Below are 17,126 nucleotides of genomic sequence, written 5' to 3'. Positions count from 1 at the left end.
TGAGGCCCTCAGCAACTCAGTGAGACCCAGTTTCAAAATAAAGAATAAAACATAGGGCAGGGGATGTAGCTCAGAGATCAAATGTCCCTGGGTTCCATTCCCAGACCTGAAAAAAAATAAAGTAAAAAAGTATTCTTATTTGCAGATGACATGATCCTTTTGATTATCTAGAAGACCCAAAGAACTTAACCAAAAGCCTTCTGGAGCTGATTAACCAATTCAGCAATGTAGCAGGATACAAAATCAATCTAAAGAAACCAGTGGCTCTTCTTTAACCAATAATGAATCCACAATGAAAGAAATAAAGAAAATAATTCCATTCACTATAACCTCAAAACTAATAAAATACCTAGGGATAAATCTAACCAAAGATGTAAAAGATCTCTACAGAGAAAACTATAAAACATTAAGGAAAGAAATTGAAGACCCTGGAAGATGGAAAAATCATCCAGGCTCATGGATAGGCAGAATAAATATCATCAAAATGGCCATTCTGCCAAATGTGATCTATAGATTCAATGCAATTCCCATTAAAATAGCAATGGCATTCTTCAAAGGCCTAGAAAAATCAATCATAAATTTTATATGGAGAAAGAAAAGACCCAAAATAGCCAAACCAGTTCTCAGCAAAAAGAACCATTTGGGAAGCATCAAAATCCCAGATTTCAAATTATACTATAGATCAATAGTAGTAAAAACAGCATGGTATTAACACAACATAATGACCAGTAGAACAGAATAGAAGATACAGAAACAAACCCACACACCGATAGTCAATTGATCCTTGACAAAGGGGCCAAACTCATAAGCTGGAGAAAAGACAGTGTTTTCAATAAATGGTGCTGGGAGAATTGGCAATTGATATGCAGAAAAATGGAACTAAATCCTTGCCTCTCACCATGCACAGAAATCAATTCCAGATGGATCAAAGACTTAGACATTAGACCAGAGATTGTGAAGTTATTAGAGGAGGGCATAGGCTCACCACTCCAAAATAGGCACAGGCAGTATCTTTCTCAACAAGACCTCCAAAGCTCAGGAAATTAAAGCAATAATTAACAAATGGAATAAAGCAATAATTAACAAATGGAATCAAACTACAAAGTTTCTTCTCATCAAAGGGAACAATCAAGAACCTATAGAGGAAGCCTACAGAATGGGAGAAGATCTTTACCAGCCACCACTCTAATAGAGGGCTAATATCCAAAATATACAAAGAGCTCAAAAGACTCTACACTAGCAAAACAAATAACCCAAGAAATGGGCCACTGAACTGAATAGACACTTCACAAAAGAAGAGACACAAATGGCCAATAGATACATAAAAAGATGTTCTACATCATTATCCCTCAGGGAGATGAAAATCAAAACTATTCTGAGATTCCATCTAACCCCAATCAGTGTGGCAAACATGAAGAAATCAAATAACAACAAATGCTGGTGAGGATGTGAGGAAAGAGGAACTCTTTAACACTGTTTTTGGGAGTGCAGACTAGTTCAGCCACTATGGAGATCAGTGTGGAGATTCCTTAGAAAACTGGGAATAGATCCACCATATGATCTAGTTTTACCACTCCTGGGTATTTTTTAAAGGGATTTAAATCAGAGAACTACAGTAAAATATGCATACCTATGTTCATAGCAGCACATTTGCAATAGCCAAAATATGGAATCAATCGAGGCCCCCATCAACAGATTAATGAATTGCAAAATTATAGGAAATACACACAATGGAATTCTATTCAGCTATAAAAAGGAACAAAATCATGCCATTCACAAGAAGATGGAAAGATCTGGAGAACATTATGTTAAGTGATATCATCCAAGCACAGAAAGAGAAGGACATATGTTTTCTCTAATATGCCCAAACAAGGGAGCATTGTGGATACCAGAAGGACTCCAGATAATAGAGGGGAAATCTCAGTAAAGCTAGAATGGAAAGATAGGGGAGGAAAAAGGCTGAGGATGATTAATGGTGGAGTTACATCCGAATATGTGTAAAACTATGAATATAGCATGGTTAAACTGGACACTCATTGTTGGGGGGGAGAGAGGTGGGGGGAGGGCACCAAGCACAGTTTAAATGTATACCACTTTCAATAAAAAATTGAGATAAACAAATATGCAGTTTTTCTTAGTAAGTTATTAAAAAGATAAAATAAATTTTCTTAAAATAAAAATAAATGTTTCTCGTGTCTTCAATAGACTCTAAGATTTTGAAAACTAGATAAATACTCCCATATTTCTAAAAAATTCTAATTTTATGAAAAAGAAAAAAATGAAAAGGGGAAAATAACCAAAACACTGTTAGTTGTATCCTTAGAATTCATTTTTACCTAAATGTCTACTAATGCTACTTTCTCCCTATTACTTTTGCTACTAGAGAATCATCTTTATGTGCTTTTATACACATAAAGCACATATTTTATATTTTTATCTTCTAACTTTGCCAACTCTTGGCTTCTATTATCTCATTGGCTTTACTACTTCATAGTTTTCACATTTCTTATGCTTTCTACTTTTAAACATTGCATTCCTGCAGGTCTCCTAAATTTTAGTTTCTATTGACCTTTGCAATCTATTTTTAACATATATATTATGTCGATCATACTGATGATACTTTCAGTCCCTTAGAAACTTTTTAGCAATTTACATAATATACTATGTTCTAGTGAATGTTTATTTTTTAAAAAATTAATTTATTTTTGAAGATATGAGAGATTCAACCCAATGCTCAGGGATGACCTGTTCTTTTTTACTTTTTACTTTGAGACAGGGTCTTGGTAAGTCACCCAGGAATCCTTCTGCCTCAATATCCCAAGTACAGGGATCATGAGTGTATGCCACTGTGCTCAGCTGTTCAATTAGGGAAAGGATACTTTCTAAACATATATCAACTGTTTACAGACAGAATGAAACATGTTTTTAGACAATGAGAAAACTAGTTACACTATATTTTTTTAAAAGTCAAAATTAACCCAGCCAAGGCAGTGTGCATGCCTGTAGTCCCAGTACTTGAGCAATGGAGGCAGGAGGACCACTGGTTCAAGGCTAGCCTCAGCAACTCAGTAATAAAAATAACTCAGCTATAAGATAAAAAGGGTTGAGATTGTAGCTCAGAGGTACAATGCCTCTGGGTTCAATTCCAAGTACTAAAATAATAAAAGTCAAAATTAACAAAATAGATTATTAGTGAAAACACACAAATGTTGTTTACAAGCAATTTATAGTTAAATAGAAAAAAAATCTCAGAGAAGAATTTATGAACTCATCCCTTAAACTCATAATAATTTCATATACTATGCCATTAATGCCAAGAGAGAACTAGACTAGATTAGCTTCATTTTTTGTTTGTTTGTATTTTTTTAGGAGTCTTCAGCACTATTATTTAGCAATTTACCCATCAAAAGAAACCTTTTAAAGCAGATTTAAAAGGTAAGGATTTTCTGCTGTCCTCAGCATAACGGAAACTGTGGGGGCTCTAGAATGTTATATCCTAGTCTAACCTTGCTTTTCCTGACTATAACTTATTTCCCGCCAACCAATATGAAGACATTTCCCTGCTAGTTTTCTAGTATAAGATTTTAACTTAAATCATTAGTATGCATGCACAATAAGCATACTTTTTATACTAATTTATCACTGCTTATGCTTTACCAGCTCCCCATAATCAAGCAGTATGCAAGCTCCATCTAGAGAGTTACAGTTCCCATCATCAAACTCACCTCTCAGGCTGGTGCTAGCTTGGTTCAAGTTACTGAATCTAGTTCCATCCTTAAGCTACAAAGTGTTTCTACCAAATCCATTATAATAAAACTTCGAGAATCTTAGTAGTTATAAATCTTTTCCTACAAATTCAATTTCCAAACAACAAAAATAAGTTCATGAGCTTGGTTTCTTCATTTAAAATGTACATTCAGACAATTGATACATTATAATTTCTCAGATAAAATCTTTCTTGCTATACAAATACATCGATGACATAACAAATTAAAAAAAAACCTGATGCCTTGAATCTCATTATACTAGGAGATAATACAAGAAGAAACTGTTTAAATAACAACATTAAAAATGTAAAATGCAAGCCGGACATGGTGGCACACGCTTGTAATCCCACAATTAAAGAGGCTGAGACAGTAGGATCAAGGTTCGCAGACAGCCTCAGCTATTTAGTGAGACCCTTTGCAATTCAACAAGACCCTATTTCAAAAAATAAGGAATAAAAAATAGGACTTAAGGGTGTAGCTCAGAGGTAAAATCCTCCTGGGTTTCATCACCAGTACAGAAAAAAAAAGTAAAATACAGAATAAGGTGAATACTCTATTTCAATAATAATAACATATACTTATTATGAATATGTTCATATATGCCCAGATAATATGAGAATATACATGCATATATATACATACATGCACACACATACAGAAAATATCTGACTGGATGAGTTGCTAGACTATGGCATATTGCTGATCAGAAGAGTTTGTTTTCTTGTAGCTTGTCAACTGGACCACTGGATGGGAGTGTTAATAATTTGTAGATATAGTTTGCATAGTGACATTCTATTAGAAAGACTACCTACAGGCATGTTCTAATTGCAAAAGGAAGAGTAAAACTCAGAAAAAAAAGTTTGACTAGATAGAAGCCAGTAGTCAAAGTTTGGGACTGTAAAATTGACTGTAAATTGAAAAGTAAAATCCCAGAAAGAAATTAGCCACAGAAAGAGAGTCACACATGTGCACATGATGCCCCTGAAGTCTTGGCTGACTTATTTATTCATGCACAGGTCAAATGCCCAAGAACTTGATGAAAAGCTTGGAAGCTGAAAAGTTAGGAAACTGCTGAGCAGGGGTTTCAGGTGTTGCCTCATGCTAGCAAGAGAAAATTTAGTCTTCAAATCCTACAAAGTGAGAGAGGCTTTGTAAATACAACAGGCATATAGTTATTTAAAGAATAAAAGACAGGTTTTCCCCTAAGATTCAAAATTAAAACAAGTAGGAATGGGTCTTAGGATTAAAGGCAATGTCAAAAGACACATCTCCTGACAAAGTAAATTAATGTTTTAAAAAAATAGTATCATTAGCCAATTATTTCACTGCCTCCTAGAATAAAATTAAAGAATGTTCAGATAAATATAACAAAATAAAAATTATCTATAATAAATGTGTCACAAAGCTTAGCAAGAAATGAAACTATATTACTAAACATATAATCATACAAATAAAAAGACAAATGTAATCCATAGGGAGGATTCTCGAAGTTTTTCCCCATTTAATTTAATATGATGTTGGCTGTGGGCTAATTGTAGATTGCCTGTGTGATGTTGAGGTATATTCTTTCTATTTCAGTTCCCTGCAGTGCTTGTATCATAAATGAATGTTGGATATTATCAAATGCTTTTTCAGCATCTATTGAAATGATCATATATTTTGTCCATGGTTCTGTTTATATGATGAATTACATGGATTGATTTTAATACGTTGAACCAGCCTTGCAACCCTGGGATGAACCCTACCTGGTCATGGTGTAGAATTTTCTTGATGGGGTTTTGAATGTGTATTGCTACTATTTTGTTTAGCAGTTTTGCACCCAAGTTCACCAATGATATAGGCCTGTACTTTTCCTTCTTTGAACTGTCTTTATATGCTCTTGATATTAATATGATGTTGGCTTCACAGAATGTATTTTTGAGAGTCCCATTTTTTCTATTTCATGAAATAGATTGAGAAGTATTGGGATTAGCTCTTCTATAAAGGTTTTATAAAAATTCACTTGGGAAGCCATCTGGTATTGGGATTTTCTTTGATGGTAGGCTCCTTATTGCTGTTTAAATCTCTTGTATTGCTATTGGTTGGTTTAAATTTTCTGTATCTTCTTGACTCAGTTTAGCTAGTATGGTAATCACTCAAAACACAAACAACATAAACAACAAACACAAACATCCTGCTGGCAAGGATGTGGAGAAGTGGGAACTCTAAAACATTTTTGGTGGGATTACAAATTAGTGCAACCACTTTGGAAACCAGTATGGAGGATCCTCAGAAGAATGGGAATGAACTTACCATTTGATCCAGGAATACTACTTCTGAGTATCTACTCAAAAGAAAGGGAACCCAACTACCGAACTAATGTAATGCACATATATCTATGTTCATAGCTGCACAATTCACCATTGCCAAACTCTGGAACCAGCCAAGATGTCCATCAACAGATGAATGGATTACAAAACTGTGGGATATGTACACAATGGAATTTTACTCAGCCATAAAGAAAAACACAATTACATCATTTACAGGGAAATGAATAGAACTGTAGAACATTATGCTGAGATTAGTTAGTCACAAAAAATAAGAAATGAAATGTTTTCCCTAATATGTGAATGCTAGGAAGAAATGTGTAACAGGAGGAACTCTAGATAAAGGAGATTCTGTAGATGAACAAATAAGGTGACCTAACTGAGGGGAAGGGAGGGGGGAAGAGGGAAATTCTGTAAAGCATATGATGTACTTAAACATATTAATGTCAATCACTAAGCCAAGAATGGGAAGGAGGGAGCGGGAGGGAATGGGACGGGAATTGGGTAAGAGCTAATTGGGTGATGTATATATGTCTCCACCATCTTTTATCCCATTAAGATGTATGACTACAATGCACCAATAAAAATTTCTTTAAAAGTCAACAGCTCAAACAGTCCACTAAAGCAAATATATGTGTCAAATGTCCAATAAGTATAAAAATGGCTTGGTATCATTATTAGAAAACCAATACTACAAAAAGATTATACTACCCTTAGTAGATTGGGAAAAATTCATATTAATGTTTTATTCTGATATTTATTTTTCAGTCACCTCTCATATCCCTGCAACAGGAAAAGAGAGGTCACCTATGTGTCCTTCTAGAAGTATTTTATGCTTACATAAACAATAAAAAATATATTTTTGCTGTGCTACAAATATTAGCATATCATATATACTGTAATATACCTTGATTTGTATTATTTTATAGGTCTAAACTATGTCAAAATATGAAGATTATTATATCAATAATATTTTCATAGTGTTACACTTAGGTGTTTCAGTTTGGTATTATAAAAATTAGCAAATCATACGATTCAAATTCTTATTACCAAAGTATTATGTTATGCTCTCCTCAAGCATTAAGAAAAATATGATAATAACTTAAGATCAATCAAAGGTAATAATTAATATTACTATTGCCTTTATACTCTGTCAAATCAGTAACATCCAAATAATATTGAATATGTCCAAAAATATTAAAACATTTCATAGTTATTAAATTAAAATATCTAGCCGGGCGTGGTGGCGCACACTTGTAATCCCCGCGCTTGGGAGGCGGAGACAGGAGGATCGCGCAGGTTCGAAGCCAGCCGTGCGCTGGTTTAGGAGACCCTGTTTCCAAAATGAAAATGTAAAAATAGGTCTGGGAGTGTAGCCCCGAGGTAGAAGGGCTTCCAGGAACCCCAGTACCACACACACACACAAACATTAAAATATCTATTAAATAAGAAGTAACTTTTAATGCACTCAGCAAATCTTGCCATAAAAGAGTACAAATGATTGTGTATTGCAAACATTTTGGGTCAGTGAACAATAAACTGTCAAAATGTAGTCGTAAAATTAAGCACAGACTATAGTTTCAGGCCAAATGTTGTATAACTTTCAAAAAGAGGATGAAAGTACAACTTTGTTGTTTCCTCTTTAAAATAATCCAAAAATAAACAAAATTTCAATGAACACTTCGATTTGTGCAATGACCTATTTTTTTTCTTTTCATATGCATCATTTGAAAACCTGTTCTTTAATTCTTTTCTTTCATTTTAACCTGATTGACTTAAAGGAAATATATTCTTCACTTTTAGAAAAATCAGTACTTCCTTAAGATCCATTTTTTTCTTATAGTGAAAATAGACCTTTATGGCTGTTGAGTGAAAGAACAAAGAATTGAATCTCTATTTAATAATGTATCAGGCTTACCCACCAACATAGTCATGCTGCTGCTCTCACACACAGCTTCTGTGAATAGAGAACCATATCTAGGGTGCCTGATATTAAATAGTGTGCAAGTGGCTTACAGGTGTCAATATTTTTTCCAGTCATAACATGGATATTTTTCTAGGCCAAAGGCCATAGTTTTCAGTTTTTATTTATACTTCCTAATGTGTATATTAATTTTTAATTTAAAAAGTATGGCAGGTACAAGTTGAAAGTGATTTTATTTTGGTATTGGGAATTGAATTTAGGGTCATTCTACCTTCAGGATCTATCCTCGGACCTTTTTATTTTTTATTTTGGAAAATAATCTTGCTAAATTGTTGAGGGTTTAATTATGATGTAGAGGCTGATCTCAAACCTGTGATCCTTCTGTCTTAACCTCCCAAGTATTCTTATTTTAGGTGTAAGCCACAGCACCCAGCTTGATAAAAGTAATTTTTAAAGAACAGGTACATCTTCTCTTCATAACAGTTCTCTACTCCATTTGCCCTGACTCCAGAATAACTTAAGTTACCAATTTCTTGATTATACCTCCTGAATAGTTCTATTATTTTTAAACAAAAAGTAGTATGCTATATAAAATAAACTAAAGCAATAACACAGTTGTCAAAAATCTTCGAATTGAGCCAGGCATAGTGGCACACACCCTGTAACCCCAAAACATGGGAGGCTGAGACAGGAGTATTACAGGTTCAAGGATAGCCTCAGCAAGCAGTGAGACTCTCAACAACTTAAGAAGTCCTTGTTTCAAAATAAAATAAAATAACAGAATTGGTGGTGTAGCTCAGAGGTAGAATGCCCCTGGGTTCAATTTCCAGCACCACACAAACAAACAAAAAATAAATAAATATATTTTAAAATCTCAGAAATATATTCAAATAATATTTTATTTTTCTTTTTTCTTTCTTTCTTTCTTTTTTTTTTTTTGTGGGCCTGGGGATGGAACCCAGGGGCATTTGACCTCCGAGCTACACCCCCTGCCCTATTTTTTTATTTTTTATTTTGAAACCGGGTCTCACTGAGTTGCAGAGGGCTTCACCAAGTAGCTGAGGCTGTCTGCAAACCACGATCCTCCAGTCTCAACCTCCGGAATGCTTGGGATTACAAGCATGCGCCACCACTCCAAGCTTATTTTTTTTATTTTTTCTATGTTTATTTTTATTTATTTTTATACTCTTATTGGTAGACTATAGTCTTACATCATAATGTGATTCATAGCAATAGTGGCAGACACCTGCACAGTGAAGGGAAAACTCACAAAATAACATAATTTAACAATAGGAAATTGAAATCTTAACTTCACCAAGCATATTTTGCCTCTCATACCACTCAGCTGTAGTAACAATCCATGGTAAACTATTTTCCAAAGGACAGAACAAGTGAGAGTTTTTACTGCTTGGCTTTTGAACTGGAAATACCACTGGCTTATCCTCACTCCATCTTTTCCTTTTCAAAAGATGGAACTCACACTCTGGCTCAGGGGCCTTTCAAAGAGACACAGAAGAAGATGGAAGTTACGTAGGTACCATTGTTCTGCATGTAGAAATTACTTGACCCAACACGTAGCATGGCCTGGGACAGAGTTGCTATAAAAATGTAATTTTCCTTTAACCCCTCCCCTTGTAAATCATCAGAAAGCTTTCCTTTCACTGATTTAAACAAATTTGGTCTTTGACCTTTAGAGTCAGAATAGGCCTCAACAACTCTTTCAGATGGTTGTAGTACTGACTGTTTGATGCATGTCAACTATCATAAGACGCAATAGCATTTCATGAGAGATCTTCAAATAATGCCACATTTGTCCAGTCTTTTATTCCAAGCAAATCAGTAGCATGAAATTCTGCAGATTAATGAAATAATGCTCTTTGTTCTATCAAGATTTGTCATCTCATGCAACTATGATTTGCTATATTGCTTAACCGGTTGTGACATCTGTCAATGTGATTCCTATGGTAACTTCAAAAGGCTTCTAATAAATACCAAATGCTACAAAAGGTTCTCATATGTAGGGGCAGGATTTTTTTATGGGTCTGTGATTCTTGATATTTAGCAACAAGATTAGTATAATAGTTCATAAAGCAAATACTTTCTTAATTATCTATCTTCAAACATTCAAGTCTGAAAACTTTACCCCAGAAAAAACAAAAAATTCTATTTATTTAGTTTTCTGAGGAAAATAAGTCCTCAAAAAGATAGCAATGTATTGAACACTTGAATTGAAACCAAAACTCAATAATTAAAACAAGGCTTCAAATAAAAAATATTTTTCTAAATTTTGTATTAAACTATTTTCAAGATGTTTCTACTGATTATATATACCTGCTTATAAACATACATATATATCTCAATATCTCAGTACACATATATATACATATATATATATGTACAAATATATTTGTCTCTAAATTAAAATTAATTTCAAAATCTCTTGTTTAGTAATGTTTAATAAACTCTAATAAAGGTATTGTATTGAATATAGTATTAAAATGTTTTGGTACTTAATAGTTCAAAAATTGTTTTATTTTATTGAGACCAACTGGCCTCATTGCTTCTTATAAACTTAGCAATATATTCAGAAAAAAGGAATAAAAATGAACAGCTGTTTCTCCTTAAAAAAGGCAGACAAAGATTTTTCTTACACAATAAATCAGCTGCTAGTGGATTTCCAGGACATTGCTTCAGGCTATTTAGGTATAAAACTTACAAAGAAAAAAAAAGATTTACCTTTTTGTAAATCAAAAACTGGTAGAGGAGATTGAACTGAAGATGAACAGCATATCCTGAAAGCAGTATATAGAGGGCCAGAGGAGAATAGAAAATCTTTAAGATAAAATTTTTTAATTATATATATACATATATATATGTATATATATATATATATATACATATATATATGTATATATATATATATATATATATAGAGAGAGAGAGAGAGAGAGAGAGAGAGTTTTAAATAATTCAATTTTCATAAGGTATATTTCATCAGCAAATATACTTTATTCTATATGCTTTGTATCATATTTGACTTAGCAGCAAAAATTTTTTACAAATTGATAATGTTGCATGTAGGAGCTAAGTCCACTGGATTTCTATTTTGCATTTAATTCTAGCTATTTTAAAGACCATATATCATATATTATTTGGTTAATCTTAAAAGGTTAGATGTATTTCTTGGACATAAAGAGGTTTCTTATATATGCACAACTACTGACCTTATTGAAGTAAAAGATTGTAGAAGCATGTGCTTTTGTACTGTGAACACTACCCATTTCTGTACCATTCTCTTGTTTTCAAAAATAAAAATAAGATTATCATAAAACATTTAACCTCATATAAAATATAAAATATAATTTTAATTTTAAATTTATTCTCATATGGTTGATTAAATGCATCACATCTCCTAATTTTTTTCCAAAATTATTAAGGTAGGAAATATAATGTGGTGTCACAGTGGAAACAAATTTTAAAGGTCCATATTTCCTAAAAGACAGAAATGCCTTTGCTTTAGAAAAACAACTTTTTCTTAAACCACAGAACTGCTCAGAATCAACTAATACGATCTACTGTGTTCTCCTGACTTTGATTCCCAATACTGGTTTGATGTTGTAAGGAAACATTTTATTAAATGAAAAATTAAACAACCAAATAAAAATAAAAGGACTCTTAGGTCCACTTTACATTTCTGATTTTACAGAAGTACATATTTCTAAAATACTAGATATTTTAAAAACATTTATTTTGAGTTTTACAAATTTATTTCCAAATTATATTAAAGTTTTTGTTCTTGATAAAGCAAACTGCCATTTTAAGGACATTTAGTAATGACTGAAAAAATGGACATTCACATAAATCCTTCTAGTTTGTTTCTAAACTTAAATCATGTCAAATATCAATTACCATTACAAGCAGGGTCAGTTTTATTATTCTTCAATGTATTATTAAGAAATGCACTAGATTAGAGAGCAACAAAAGGAGATAGGCTCTTATTCAAGAGATCATCTTTGACATTCTGATTCATTTATGACTATTATTTTGATATTCACAAAGTTCTTAACTTCTTCAGGACTTGGTGTCCTCAAATTAATGGTGAAGTAGAGAGCCATTTGAAATCTAATCATCCTTGGGTTTTCAAAAAATCTATAATTCTATTATTTAATTTGGTTAGCAACAAATATTTACAACATTTATTTGACTTTTAAAAAAGGGGTATGTTGGAAGCTCTTTTTTGAGAAAAAAGTATAGCTACTTATTTTGAATGCTTAATAGATGGTTCTATTTGTAATGGTAGATTAATACTTAGAGTTCATTGTAATTTCCCAAAATGTGGAGAAATGTTTCTTTAAGATAGGCTATTATAGAAAAGATAATATTATGAAAAAGTAATACTATGCCTAAGTAATAAAATGGTTGGTTGAAAAAGGTTTCTCTAAAAAGACTTTTTAGTCTTTACCATGTTAATGTAAACCATAAGCCCGTGATCCCTTTTCTATACCCGGTTTTAGAACTTTCAAATCATCTATTGTCTTTAAAACTTCATTTCTATAACAAGTCCTTATGTAAATATAACTAGACTGAAGAAATTTCTCTTTTTTCTAACTCAGAGTGACTCTTAGTACCTGAACCAAAAGACAGGATGATATTTACCAAATGTATCTATTGCTACTAGGCATTTACCTCAAGGCATTTTGACTCCAAGGCTCTTTAGCCTTAAACTGCACTGTTTACCCTAGATTATTTTATTATATTATGAAAGAAATAATATATAATTGATCCATAAATCTGGAAAATAATCCATACCTATATGTGTGAAGAAAGAATGTGGGTAAATCCAGAGGTTATCCTGGGCTAAAATATTGAAGATTAATCAATTTAATTGTTTATAAATGGAGTAAGCAAGAGTTTTTTGAGTTATCAACATGAACCAAGAAACAACCTGGCATATAAGGCACCATTAAAAGTGGCACCATTGAAAGTGTTGGAGATAGGGTGGAAAGAGATGGACAGGGTTAATCTCTGGGATATCTAGACAGATCTCAGGGAGTTCATACCACTACAAAGAAATATAAACTGTGTGCTTGGAGGAATGTACATTATTCTAAAGGCATAATATATTACTTTAATTTATCAGAGAATTTTCAATTGGTAAATAAGTCACTATGACCAAAACTAAATAAACAATTTTAGACAGTATTTAAACCAGGAAAAGAGCCTTTGAATATCATCCTTAGGAGATTGAGCATGAAGAAAAATGTATATTATCTAGTTATATAAGTTCTATTATCTTATAATATAAGAAATAAATAATTAAAAATCTTTTTGAGCCTATTTCAATAGCCCAGTGAATAGTCATTCACATATAATCACAGAAGTAGCTATTTAAATATAGGAATGAAGGCAGATAAGAGAAGTATCAGAATATACCCAGATTTTTGTTTCTTGTGTTGAATATTATTTACCTACATAGTAAACAGGAAAAATGACAGTTAATAGAGGTCAATTTGAAGAATGTTGTGTTCAGATATATCCCAAGGAAGCTATTGATCAATCAGTTAGTGTCTAAAACCAGAAAAGATCTTTACCAGCCACCACTCTGATAGGGGGCTAATATCCAGAATATACAAAGAGCTCAAAAGACTCTACACTAGCAAAACAAACAACCCAATCAAAAAATGGGCAAATGAACCAAATAGACACTTCACAAAAGAAGAGATACAAAGGGCCAATAGATACATGAAAAGATGTTCTACATCATTGGCCATCAGGGAGATGCAAATCAAAACTACACTGAGATTCCATCTAACCCCAATCAGTGTGGCAAACATAAAGAAATCAAATAACAACAAATGCTGGTGAGGATGTGGGGAAAGAGGAACTCTTTTACACTGTTGGTGGGAATGCAAACTAGTTCAGCCACTATGGAGATCTGTGTGGAGATTCCTAAGAAATTCTGTGTGGAGATTCCTAAGAAAGTTAGGAATAGATTCACCATATGATCCAGCTCTACCACTCCTGGGTATTTTTCCAAAAGTGTTGAATCCAGAGAACTATAGCAACATATGCATTCCTATGTTCATAGCAGCACAATTCGTAATAGCCAAAATATGGAACCAACCCAGGTCTTCGTCAACAGATGAATGGATTGCAAAACTCTGGGAAATACACACAATGGAATTCTACTCAGCCATAAAGAACAAAATAATATCATTTGCAAGAAGATGGAAAATCCTGGAGAGCATTATGTTAAGTGAGATTAGCCAAGCACAGAAGGAGAAGGTACATATGTTCCCTCTAATATGCCCAAACTAGGGAACACAGAAGATACCAGTGGTACTGCATGTAATGGAGGAGAAATATCAGCAAAGCTTGAATGGAAAGATAGGGGAGGAGGAAGACTGAACTTGATTAATGAGGGTCTACATCTGAATATGTGTACAATTATGAATATGGCATAGTTACCCTGGACAATCATTGGGGAAGGAAAAGCAGGGGCGGGGGGAGGGGAGAGGGCACCAAGTATAGTTTAAATGTATACTCTTATGTCAATATTAAAAAAAAAAAACAGGTATCAAGAAACTAAAAAGTCTCTGGGTTGAATTTGCTGATACAAGAGTATTTGAATTAAATTGAATTAGTGGAGATAACCACAATGAGAAGACAACAGACAGCTATTCAACTCCATGAACAACCTGAAATAATAGTGGTAACAAATGAGACTGAAACAGGACAATTGGAGGTGTAAAAGTTCTAGTATTGTTGTCATCAGAGACAAAGGAGAGCCTTTTAGGGAGAACATAGAAGGCTTCCAATGAATGTCCAAGTAAGACAGGAACTGAAACCAAATAGTAATATTGGCTTTGCAGGTCTGATTGGAGGGACAGCAGTCCTGAAATACAGACCTCTGTCAGATGAAGGAGGGGACAAGTGGGTGGAGACATTCCTCACTCCTTTCTCCTGAGAACAAGAAAGAAGACAGCCAGAGAGCACACTTGCATAGAACATTAGATGTGTGAGGAAATTCGGTTTGTTTTTATTTTTTTAATTTTTGTGGCAAATATTTATTTATTTTTGTAATCATACATAACTTTGGAATACAAGACTTGAGAGGATATACAAACACATATCATCCAATATGCCCTCATCCAATTCCCATCCCATTCCCTCCCCCTCCCTCGATCCCATGCTTAATTGGTGATTATCTTTGATATAATTGTTTATGCACCTCATGAGTTTTAAAGAGATTCCATTCTCCCCCATCCCCTCCCCTCTGATTGGTCATCTTAATTGCTTCTCAATAGGGTCCTTTCTACTACTCGACATCCTCCTGTTACCCCTTTCCTCCTAGTTTTTGCTAATTAGGGGAAGCATCTGGATTTTATTTTCTGTACTATTTCTATGTGCATGCCACGTTGCAAGTTCTGATTACACTCTTGAGGGCCCCCGTAGTGGCCTGGCAACCTGGAGGACTCTGATCCCAACCTCGCTGGCTCCAGCACTGGCCTTGCCTCATGGGAGTCCCCGATCCTGGCCTCGCTGGCCCCGGCACCGAACTAACCCCTTGGCTGGCTCCTCTCCTGGCCTCAGAGGCCCCAGCACTGGCCTAGCTTCACGACAGGCTCCAATCCCCGCCTCACTGACCCTGTTCTGTTTGTTTTTAAATGTGAGGGACATGAGTGTGTTTATGGATTGTTCAGAGACAGTTGAAAGGAAGATAGAGAAATGTCAAGAGTAGCTGTTTGGACAGTCTAAGAGAAGAAATAAAAGTAATGTCACCAACCTATAGATTAGACTTCCTGAAGAAAGGAGAACATTTTCTCTAAAACTAGAGGTAAGAAAGCATGTCCACCTGTGAAGTCATTTCTTAATTGAAGCCAGGTGCACAGTAAGTAAAGCAGGGGAAAACTGCAGAAACTCACCTTTCTCTATGAAGTTTTAAAGTTTTCCTGAGTCAGCAATAGAGAAGAGATGTTAGGGAGATTGTGAAATTCTAGAAAGGCTTCTCCAAGGCAGAGAGGAGAAAATAGAGCAGTTTCACATTTTCACCTTGGTGAGCAGTTCTGGGAATCCAGCTGTGTCTGGATGCCAGAAGGTGGTGACCACCATTCTGCCCTGTGGTGCTGGAGGAGTCCCCCAGACCCTAGCACACAGGGGTGGGAGTGAAGTTGGTGGATTGTGGAGTTGCTCACACATTGGGGATTTCAAGGCAGATGAACAGAGAATGGAGGCTGGAAATTAAGCACATTAGGTTGCCTTAGTTAGGAAAAATCAAAGGCAGAAAGAGATGACAAACCAGGAGGAAGAAACAAAACAAAACAAAAACAAAAATACAAGGTTTGAGACAGTATGGTTGTCCATGCTAAAGAAAATAGTTGAAGTTCAAGTATATAATTATTTGGAAAGAAAAGAAAAAAGAGAATATTCTGAGCTCCAGGATTCATTTATATTTAGTGTTCTAAGCAGTTCAATAAACTTTTTATTATTTATTTCATTTTATTTTTTGCAGGTCTGGGGATAGAACCCAGGGACATTCGATTTCCAAGCTACACCCCCTGCCCTATTTTTTATTCTTTATTTTGAAACAGGGTCTCACTAAGTTGCCGAGAGCCTCACTAAATAGCTGAGGCTGTCATTGAACTCCAATCCCCCAGTCTCAGCCTCCCAAATGCGGGGATTACAAGAATGCGCCACCATGCCCAGCAATCAGTCAACTTTTCTAATGTCTGCACTTTTAGGACTCTCAATTATTTTTGTAATATTATTTTAGAGAAAAGACCACTTTTAAAAATTCTTTCTTCAAAATTGAGACACTAAAGATTGAAGACTCAAGTAGTAAGTCTCATATTCCTTAAGTTCATGATCAGCAATAATAAAGAAACAAATTCTCGGATCACAGAGAGTATTGGTCTCTATCCATAAAACACATGTATCTAAGTTTCACATTTGAAATAAGTATGTGTGTTTCTATTCATTTTCTTTAAGAAACATAGATCCACCTTTCTGGACCCATTTCTATGCTTTTATCCATTCCCCCTTACACATTCCACATTCTCATACAGACTCTATTTTTGGCATAATCACACCATCCTTATAGAGGTAATCAAAGCAAAATGAGCTAACCAG

The 17,126-nt window shown here is 34.2% G+C and overlaps 1 protein-coding gene across 1 annotated transcript in view; it reads right to left on the bottom strand.

The window, feature by feature from the left end:
* The window catches only part of AGMO (alkylglycerol monooxygenase), a gene marked incomplete at both ends in the record, with an annotated part of 213,673 nt that overhangs the window by 36,739 nt on the left and 159,808 nt on the right, over window positions 1-17,126 (bottom strand). Inside the window, 1 exon segment of the mRNA XM_080701179.1 lies at window positions 10,734-10,829. Coding sequence (XP_080557305.1) covers window positions 10,734-10,829 — 96 coding nt within the window.

Source organism: Muscardinus avellanarius, assembly GCF_963383645.1.
Source record: "Muscardinus avellanarius genome assembly, chromosome: 9".
Taxonomy (NCBI): Eukaryota; Metazoa; Chordata; class Mammalia; order Rodentia; family Gliridae; genus Muscardinus; species Muscardinus avellanarius.
This window is presented reverse-complemented; position numbering and strand designations above follow the sequence as displayed.